Below are 10,617 nucleotides of genomic sequence, written 5' to 3'. Positions count from 1 at the left end.
GGAAGGGCGTTCAACGCCCTTGATAGAGCAGCTCAGGACCAAGTTGGTCCCTACTGGGCGTTGATTCTTGAAGCAAGGAAAAGCAGTTAAGAAAAAGCTCAAAAGAAAAAGACAAGACCAAGGATCCAAGGTTTTGAGTATCAATAGTTAGGACGGTCAAAATTGGCCTAAAAAGCTCAAATGAGCTGCTATCCCTAACTAAATGCTTGCGGTGTGAAGGTGTCAAGTAAAAAGCTTGAGACCACAACTAGAAAATTGCTTAATACAAACAGATTTATAGACAGATTTGGTCTTTATTACAGACGGATTTTTGGTTACCGACGGATTTTGTTTTTCGGTAAATGCCTCGTCGAAAATTATTTACCAACGGATTTTTTTCCGTCGAAAAATAACCGACGGATTTTTACCAGTTACCGAGAAATTTTTCCTCAGTAAATTCTCCTCTCCATTTCCCTGAAACATCGAACTTTCTGACAGATTTTTTGACAGATTTTCTGTCGGTAATTAGAGAAAGATTTTTCGACGGATTTTTCGTCGGTAATTAGAGACAAATTTTCTGACGAATTTTTCGTCGGTAATTGGAAACTCATTTTTCAATAGATTTTCTATTTATAATTAAAACGTTGGAAAATCATCCCAAACTCTGAATACAGACGAAAAATCTGTCTCTAAATCTGTTGGCAAAATAAACTTGTTTTTATACAAAATAAATATAAATTATTCAAACTTGTTTTCATACAAAATAAATATGGTACAGTTATAACTTGTTTTAATTAGCACAAGTTAATTGTTCTACACTCCACACTCCACAAACTGAAACCCAAAATGTGTATTTAAGTATTAAAATAGAAATTATATTGTGAGCTTTGGCTCTATTATCATTGTCCTCTACCTTGCCTTGACTAGTTTCATTCTCGGCAAGTAGCTTCTCTTGAATAGTCCCTCAACTATGTTGCCACGTACAAAGTTGAAGCATCTAAAATCTTCCTTTCTTCTTATTTCCTGCACAAATATTATTATCATCAAAGCAGTAGTTTAGAAAGCAAAATTGATAGAAAGAAAGGTTTGTACTATACTAATACCTTAGGTGGATTATGATCCCAGTCCATGTGAAGTGCTTTCCTTTTGTAGCTTCTTCTTCTACTCATCATGATTATTTCTCCAAGTGTTGGCACCTTCTTCATCATCATCTCACTGCCGTTAGTACACTCTCCATCATCAACATATTCTTCTGCCTTTACTTTTGCTGGTTGAGTCAAAAACATAAAGTTCTCATCCCTTTCAAGAAAGCCTGATTTTGGTGGATACAATGGAAATAGGCATTCTAAGAAAGTGACACCAGTTGGTCTTGACCTTTCTGTTTCATAGCTGCTTGTGTAACTCTTTATCTATGAGCAAGTTGCCCACAATATAGTTTCAACTTCAGGTTCAACTAATGACTTTTCCTCCATTGATTCATCAATGTCAAACCTAAATGTTTCAAGCTCCATGCCAGTAATAGCTTCACTACTCTCATCATTGGAAACAATGTTATCTAGTGAAGAAGAATAAAGTGAGAAATTAGGTAGTGGTGTTCCAAGATTTTCTTCCCAAAGAAAGGGAACTGAGGCTATTAAGTTGAGTGGAGGTTTAGGACAAGGAAACTGGCTGCTACATGAACACAACTCTGGCATATATTATAGGTGCAGGGAAGTGGCAGCATTAAAATAGGACATGTTGATACAATTAAAATAATAGAATAGGACATCTCATAAGAAAGTAACATACCTGGGACAATATCACCAGAATAACCAATGCAGGGAGCCCAATTTCAACACAATTTGCCAACTTCATAATCCAATGAAAACCAATTATTTAAAAAATGTGTTGTTTGTATATACAAGAGCTTATAAAAAATGGCAGATCGAGTCACATTTGAACTTAGAGTGATCTCTAAACGAATAATGAAAATCCTCATTCAGAGCATATTGCCTACTATAAAATTAATCCACATCAACCATCCATTGCAAATCTTTTATTTTTTTTCTCAGGTGTTGTTAACATATAATAGGTTCTTTGTGTATCCATAAAAAACTTTTTACAATGTAATTTCTAGTTTGACTAATCTCACATTTGATATTATTACCTCATTTAATTAATAAAAATATGGATTAATGTATATTAATCCGTACATATTAGTGTAATTGTAATAAATCAAAATGCGTTTGTCAAAAACAATACCTTCCAACATTAACAGCCAGATCACCTCTAATAGTTCTAGGTGCAGATTTTTGCAGACCTCTAGAAACAATAACATATTGTTTTGTGTTTTGTGTTTGATTCCGAAGGTAAGAAAGAGGAAGAGTTAGTTATAAGTTGTAAGGTGTAAGCTGTAACCATTGCAATAACAGGGCCAGAGCTTAGGAAGTCACAGAGCTCATTGAAGAAAGTTCTTTCCCTGAGATCTTGGTAATGCTTCTTGGCAAATTCCTTTGAAGGAACTAACACGTTGATCCCAAATTACCCAAGCAGCAATAAGCAAAGTTTCACAGTGCATCACCAAGAACTCTCTTAATACTGCTATACACTTGCAAATGATTTCTCTAATATCCAATAATATCAAAATAAAATTAAAAAACTATCCACCACATTCATTTCTTACACAAACAGATCAGATATTGAAAATGGAAATGGCAATAAATTGATGAAGTAAATGATTACACAAACTAGAATTAACTGAATTAGATTGATAGTAGAAAGCTGATATTAATGATTCCAAACTAGTATTAACTAGTTTAGGAAATTCAAATTAGCAAAAAATTGAAAGATAGAGACTGAAGAAGAGATGAATAGTTGTTGATTTTCAGTGTGTAATAATTGTCGATCAAGTTCAGTTAATTTACCATTCTGTCCAAGTTCACATTTGAGCAGATCAAGTTCACATTTGAGCAGAACAAGTTTTTTTACTTAGTACACAAAAATAAAGAACTCTTAATCGAGTCCCTACCCAAATAAAAACTGTTAAGCAATTCATCCATAACGGTTTTGCCAACACAAGTAGCACCATTTTTAGCAGTGTAGTAACCACAACTGCAGTCTTTTCTGCCTCCTCATGTGTCCTCTTCCAGTCAGGATTCCCAAACCCCAGTCTCATAGTCCTTCACATCAAATCTTCTAACCAGAAATGGTAGAAGCTCAAAATTTATCACAAGGAGTTAGATTAGTAAACTGCCAAGAAGAAACAGAAACGCTTAAAATGAAATCACACCTCTTCTTTTGTGGCAGGAACAGGTTGAATATGGTGGGAGGCATGAAACAAGCTAAAATGGTAAAGAGTAGAGTTCTAAAACCAGATTGCTAATGGACACACACATCAGAATGCCAGTAATAAAAGAATTTTGCTGCTTTTTTGCAACCAATTTTGCTATGCAATGAAACCATACATTTACCATCAAACTGCTCAAAGAGATCCTTGCTGTTCTTTCCTACATTTTCCTCTGCTACAACATGAGCAGAATTGATCTCCATGTCATGTTGTTCATTCCTATTAGAAGCATTACTGTACACAAGTGATTGATATTACATCAGTTAATCACAAAAGTATTAGTTTAAAAGCAGATTACAACTCAATGAAGCACATTTTCAATAAGCATGGACATTACTGACAGTTATTCTCAGTTTCTCACAATTAATTCAATAGATACCTGATTAGTGACACTACTGCAGAAATATGCTTGGACTCTTTCTCATTTACAGCATCATCAATCCTCTTCATATGCTCTAAAGCCGATCCAGTGGTATTTACAGTACAGATATAAAAATAAGACACTAAAAATTTTGCTAAAGGAGGACTTGATCAAGAAACCATGGGCAAGCCACTGACCTTTGTTGCATGAGTAACTGAATACAGCAATGCTTTGCTGCAGAATAATCAGCAGTATCCTTTTCTCTGCTTGCACACAAAAAGATTACGATTTCTTTTTGCATGGGACACAATTTCTCCGGCTGGTGACACATGTTCATCCAAGAAAGCCTTGTTCTTAATGCTGCTCTGTCTAAGATCAACAAGCTTTTCATCTACTTGAACAATTCATCATCGTCCATAAGAAACTAAACTGCCAACCCAAATAAGAAAGATTTACTAAGAAACATTGACTAAGTAATACTCAAATCGGACCAGATCCATTTGATGACGAATGTGATCAGAAACTAAGCTGGTCATATTCGCAATAAGCTTCTCTGAATCTGATCTTGATTGCTCCTGTAAAGAATAGGTCAACCACCATAAGCCACCATAGAAAGAGTGCATTAATATTAATATTTTACATCACAACCTCGAAAGACTTTTTAAAGTCAGCAATACAATTCAGTTGTGTTTGCTCAGCCTCTGATGCAAAGTCTTCAAGCTTTTTTTATTCTTCAAAAAGCTTATCAACAAATTCTTGAGAGCGATCAGATATATCCTTTATTTATTCAATGCTAAGATTGAATCTATGCATTTAGAATAAACAGACCCCTTTAAAAAGTTGTGCCTATCTTTCTTCGTACAATGAAAGTTGTAAATAATTATCAAACAAATAGGTCAAATTAAATTACAAATTACTTGAACAGAGCAGAACAGAACAGATTAAATGTTCGTCTAAGCAAATGATTCAAACAAAAAGCTTCGATTACAGAAAAAATTCATCAAAATCAGAGTAGACCTACAGATTCAAACGAAGCACAAAAGCAGAGTATGATAAACCCTGCAGTTAATCAGATGTTGTGCTGCAGATTTGACTTGAAATTCAACAACCCTGTCAATCAGCAATTCTATCATAAAGTTACACATTAGTATCACATGAATCACATGAATCACACAAAATATTGCATTTAGGTAAAAAAAGCTTCCGATTGCAGAAAATAATTCATCAAAATTAGAGTAAACCTACAGCTTTACGAAGCACAAAAGCAGAGTATGATAAACCTAGCTAAAACTGGCACAGAAAAATTGAGCCCTAAGGTTTATCACGAAGAATAGAATCACAAAATCAGGATATATATACCTAAAATTCGAGATGGTTACGAGAAGAACTGAGAGAGCGAGTTGTTGAGATTAGATGGAAGAGGCGCCAGAGGGAGCAGATGCGATGAGAGCGGCGGCGAATAAAGCTCTGCGACGATGAGAGTAGACACGACGAGAGCAGTGGCAGAGGGAACTCGTGTGACGCAAGGAATGACAGAGAGAGATCGTGCGATGCAAGCAGCGGCGACAGCGGCAGCGGCAGAAGCAGCTCGTGCGACGGAGAGAAGAAGCAGCTGTGCGACGGAGAGAGGAAGAAGCACATACAGGTAGGAGTTTGCAGTTGTGTTTATTTGTGAATGGAGCTCGAGAGTGAGAGGGGTAGATTAGGTTTAAGTTAATATTTTCTGACGGAATATTTTAAATTTAATAAAACGTAGCGTTTTATTCATTTAATTACAAACGAATTTTTCATCGGTAACCATTTTCCAAGAAAAAAATTAATTTTTCCAAAAAAATTATTGACGGATTCTTCTTTCCGTCTGTAATTTAGGATAATTCATTTTTTTATTTCTGAAAAAAATCCCTCGCAAATTCCGTCTGTATTTCCGTGGGATAAAATCCGTTGGAAATACCCGTCTGTACTAACTAATTTTCTAGTAGTGAACTAAGCAGTTAAAGTCGTGACCTAAAGCTAAAGAGTACGCTTAAGATCTCTGGGGACCACTGTCTGGGAATTTAAGCAAAGCTAAATTCGAATCTAAAGGGTTCCCCCAGTTAAGTGCCTGTTGTGTTTATGTATCCGGTGATAATACGGGAAAACAAAATGCTTAGAGTCACGGCTAGGCTCAAAGGTGCAAAGCACCAAAAAGAAGTTGTGTTCAAGAACTAATAAAAACTAAAAGAAGGAAATCAATAATATCATCCGGATTCTAGTTTCAAGAGATGCTAATACTTCTAAGCTTCAAAGGAAGTTGAGATGGCAAAACTGTTCAAAAGTAAAGAGCTAATAGCCCCATTCAATTATTTGGAATTGAGCTTCATTAACAACTCTGAGACTTATTGTATCTTTCTCTTCTCTTTAGTCCTACTTTGTTTTTGGTTGCTTGAGGACAAGCAACAGTTTAAATTTGGTGTTCTGATGAGCGGATATTTTATACCTTTTTGACAGTGTTTTCTTAATGTTCTTTTAGTTATATTTTGTTAAGTTTTATTATGTTTTAGTAGGTTATAATGCAAAATTCACATTTTGGATACTACTTTGAGCTTTTGTATTTTTTCTATAATTTTAGATGATTGTCTGATTTAGAAGTAAAAAAAGGATAGCAGATGTTGTCAAATCCTGACCTCCATGCATTCAAACGAGCATTTCTGGAGCTACAGAGATCCAATCGATGCTCGCTTAAATGCGTTGGAAAGCTAACTTTTAAGGCTTTCCAGCAATATATAATGGTCTATAGCTTCTTTTGAAATGGACTACCTAAAATGGGCATTCAATGCCCAAGAAGGATCAAGGTCAGCGTTGAACGCCCAAAACTGGTGTTGACCAAGGGAGCACAATGTAGTTCATTTACCTCCCTAGTGGGCATTCAACGTCCACTCACTCAAGTTGGACGCCAAGTTCAACCCAAACACTCACCAAGTGGGCCCATAAGTGGATTTTCGCACCTTTAGCTTAGTCTAGTTATTAGTATAAATAGAAGGAAGATCACTCTTGTTAAGGATTTTCATCTTCAGTCTCTCAGAACTTATCACACTTTATTTCCTGTAAAATATGAGCGGCTAGACCTCCTAGGTTAAGGATAGGAGCTATGTTCATTCCTATGGATTAATATTATTACTTTTCTATTCTAATATATGTTTGATTCCATTCTATTCTATGATATATTGTCGTTTTTCATCGTTATAAATCTAGGGTGGAACGAGAGTATGACCCCTTATTCTACATGAGTTCTTTACGAGTCCTGACTCAGATAGTATTGAGCTACAGTTTGAGAGTACATCACAGGTTCCAACAAGTTATTTGGGCTAATTGGGATATGTGACGTAAAATCTCGTTAGTCATGGGTAATTGAGGTCCCTGTGGCGTTAAGGCTAGAATACTGAGCATCATTCTCCGATCCGGAAGATCCGATCTTGTCTGTGGCGTTTTGAGTAGGATCACCAGAGATTAAATTGTGTGAACTTCACCCTCTTCTAGATTGAACTATCACGGCTGGTGTTTGGTTTAGATCAGAGGAGATTAATGACCACTACCCTTGGCATAATCACTTACAGCCTTGCCATTGAATGAATCATTCATTGTTAAAGTAGTCAGTAAGAAGTATTAATCCGGAAGAATAAGCATCTCCGAGAGCTTAACTGATTTCCTATCATTGTTTTTACGTCTTTTCGTTATTGCTCTGTTTATGCGCCTACAACAAATAACAACTATCTTTCTATTCATCTGACTAAGATCTGCAGGATAACCACAGATTGCTCGATCCGACAATCCTCGTGAAATCGACCCTCACTCACGTGAGGTATTACTTGGACGACCAAATGCACTTGCCGGTTCAGTTGTACGAGTTTCATTTTCGCACAGCAGCAGCCAATATATAAGTAATGACATGTATCTGTAGCAAGATAATATTCATCATTCTTAAATCAGAATTTATATTAGAAACTTCTCAGACTCTGCTCTTATAATATCTCTTCTCTTACCCGCTTTCTCTACCACCAAGAACAGAGATTCAACAGACACTTACACAAATGATGAGGTCTTGTATGCAAAGTCAAATGTGTGAATGTTCAGATATGAGCGAGTAACGCTAAGGATAAAAGTTAACAGCAATAACGAATGAATTATAGTCATATGACCATGAATTAAGAAAGGAGAAATTGCACCACATTTATTTCTTCATATACATATATTTGACGGACAAGTAGCCCCATTATTTTCCAGTCTCACATCACAAAAAAAAAAAAAACAACAAAACAAATCACATGAGGCAGCAGCACACAAACACAAATCATGCATTATTATTCTTACAAATTTAAAACTGAATGCCAGTGTCATAAGTGGCACCAGCCCTCCAGTTAGCAGGGATGTCATTCTTGGGGAGCCTCCATTCAAGTCCAGAACCGCAATTAACTTGGAATCTGAATCTGAGGGTCCCACTTGGCGGGTTTGAAATCTGAAAAACTGCACCGTCCACCCTCTGCAAAGAAACCCATGTGTTGCTGCCCGACTGCGACAACTGAACAGCAATGACATCGCATGTTCCACCAACATTGAAAAGTACAATAGACAAGTAACCAGGGTTGGTGCTACTCTCTTTGATTTTGATGACAATGTTTTGGCCAGGGTAACTGCATGAAATCCTCTGGTATTCAATATCAACGGTGCCTAGTTTCCTGAGTTCATCATTTGCTGTTGAGTTGACTCCCAAACTTGAGAAGGCCGCTGGGCTCATTATGAAATCTGTTCTATCTCCTGCACCGTAGTCTGTTACCACCAAGTATGCTCCATTACTGTTGCACAGCGATGGGTTTGTGCACCTCACCTGAAATATAAAATTGAAAGTAGGATGAACAAGTGAATCATCCATGCATGTTCAGACTAACATAATCAATTGTTAGTTTTAAATTTAAGAAGCTATATATCTTACTGTATTTTACTAAGAATTATTATTATTATTAATAAAAAGAAGAGGAATAAGAATATTGCCTGATAACAAAGACCACAGCCAACTCCATCCCTCCAGAGGTTTGACACACCGGCGACACTTCCTCCGTGGACCGTCCTTCCATAGTCGCCGTACCCACAGCGTCCAGCTATAATATTTTTACATATATTCCATCATCATCATATTATTTATTTATTTATTTATTATTAAGTACTGAAACTAGAGACGGACATGGGGACTAATAATATACGTAATATTAAAATATTATACAAAAAATTATATAGTGTAAAATATATTTTAAAGTACAAAAAATATGTGTACGTTTTACTAATGAAGTGGTCCATTTGTATCATAAAATTTATCGATAATAGAATTTGTCAAAATTTTCAACAATTTTTTTCAATATAATTAAAAGATAATTAGCAAGAAAGTTATCATCTTTCATTTTGTTTCTGAGTTATTCTTCACAATATTTATATTTGAAAAAAAAATCTCTTAGTTGCAGCAGTTGAAATTAGAGAAAATTAATACCAAATGAATCAAGAAGAACGATCACATACTGTTTTTATATTAAAAATTATTAATATTTAAGTTGGACTTCACTTTTATTTATAGTAGACTAAATACTAAATAATTTTTTTAAAAAATTAAATCATACTTAATAACTTATTATTATTAATTTTTTTTTTAAAAGTTGGGGTCGAGACCTCCACTCGCCCCCTTATATTCGTCCCTAACTGAAACAGTAAATTACTGTTTTCCTCTTACAAAAAATTAATTTTATATTTATAAAAAATGAATAAATTATCATAAAAGTTTAAAATATGGATAAATTTATACATACATGAATAAAATTGATGTTTGGGTATTTTTATTTTATAGGAAAAAATTATAAGATAATAATGTAAACAAAAAGAGTATTAAGATGCATGTATATATTAAGGACTATATATATATTCCAGTTCTTGAGTATATACCCTAATTTTTATTTTTGCATGTATACATAACACAACCTAATTTGAGAAAACACACCTACAAAATAAAACAACGAATAAAGAAACCTCCTAAATCCAGTATAGATAGTCTTTTATCTATTCTTTTGTCTCCTTTTACCTTTTTTATAAAAAAAATATTGAAAAAAAAAAGTTAAGAGTGAGAGAGAGGAAATGAAAGAGTAAAAAGATGACAATATATATTCGTGTTAAATAAAATACTCTTTGTAACTTTAGCCTAGTAACTAAGACAAAAAAAGGAAGAGAAAGAAAAAGGGAATAATTATTTGTGCATGCATTTAGCTGCATATAATAGTTAGCTGGTTGGAAGAGTGGAGATGGAACTAACGTACTTGGAGTCCCTAAACCATCAGAGGTACTATAAAATGTTGCTCTGGATTTTGTAAACGCAGCACTGCATAGTGCTGGTAAGATCAATAGAACACAAAAAATTCCGATCTGGCGCTTCAAATTAAGCTCCATGTCTCAAGCTAAGATAGCTCAGAAATGAACAAGTTAAATGCAATTATGAGTGAAGGCTTTGTTTGTGACGATGGGTGGCAACCATAAAGACCCATATTTATAGTACCCCTTAGCTTGGGGGTTAGATATAACATCGATTTTGAATTAGTCTATATCTTTTAATTGGGTAAATTACTAAAATAGTACTTAAAAATTTATATCTTTAAAAAGAAATAACACGAAAAGATACGAACAATAAATAAATTTATAAAAAATTTAAAAAATACAAAAAAAATAATTTAATATTAAATATATTATATTCTCTTATAAAAAATATATAATATTTATTGTTATTTTTAATATATTTTTAAGTAATTTTAAAATTTATTTATGGCTCATATTTTTAAAAATTATTTTTGTAGCAACATAAAATTTTTGAGTATTATTTTAATAGTTTATGTTTTGAAATTATTTTCTTGACCCTTGTTGGGCGGCTAATGAGGAATCGGGAAAG

General features: G+C 34.3%; 3 protein-coding genes across 3 annotated transcripts; all 3 read right to left on the bottom strand.

Moving 5' to 3' along the window:
• Positions 1 to 717: 717 nt before the first annotated feature.
• Positions 718 to 1,723, bottom strand: LOC110279833 (uncharacterized). The gene is made up of 3 exons (XM_052262344.1): positions 1,408 to 1,723; positions 1,083 to 1,377; positions 718 to 1,002 (listed from the first exon to the last, which is right to left on the bottom strand). The coding sequence occupies exons 1-3, from the start codon at positions 1,671 to 1,673 to the stop codon at positions 889 to 891; spliced, it is 675 nt and encodes a 224-aa protein (XP_052118304.1). The 5' UTR covers positions 1,674 to 1,723; the 3' UTR covers positions 718 to 888.
• A 1,132-nt stretch (positions 1,724 to 2,855) lies between these two features.
• Positions 2,856 to 3,782, bottom strand: LOC127741655 (kinesin-like protein KIN-5C). Its single transcript, XM_052254645.1, has 2 exons — positions 3,684 to 3,782; positions 2,856 to 3,538 (listed from the first exon to the last, which is right to left on the bottom strand). Exons 1-2 carry the CDS (start codon positions 3,752 to 3,754, stop codon positions 3,337 to 3,339), a joined length of 273 nt encoding a protein of 90 aa, XP_052110605.1. The 5' UTR covers positions 3,755 to 3,782; the 3' UTR covers positions 2,856 to 3,336.
• A 4,064-nt stretch (positions 3,783 to 7,846) lies between these two features.
• Positions 7,847 to 10,202, bottom strand: LOC107484932 (expansin-like B1). Its single transcript, XM_016105487.3, has 3 exons — positions 9,995 to 10,202; positions 8,691 to 8,797; positions 7,847 to 8,526 (listed from the first exon to the last, which is right to left on the bottom strand). Exons 1-3 carry the CDS (start codon positions 10,122 to 10,124, stop codon positions 8,017 to 8,019), a joined length of 747 nt encoding a protein of 248 aa, XP_015960973.1. The 5' UTR covers positions 10,125 to 10,202; the 3' UTR covers positions 7,847 to 8,016.
• Positions 10,203 to 10,617: the final 415 nt, after the last annotated feature.

This window comes from Arachis duranensis, chromosome 1 (assembly GCF_000817695.3).
Source record: "Arachis duranensis cultivar V14167 chromosome 1, aradu.V14167.gnm2.J7QH, whole genome shotgun sequence".
NCBI lineage: Eukaryota > Viridiplantae > Streptophyta > Magnoliopsida > Fabales > Fabaceae > Arachis > Arachis duranensis.
Note: the sequence above shows the minus strand (reverse complement) of the source record. Positions and strands in the feature narration are given on the sequence as shown.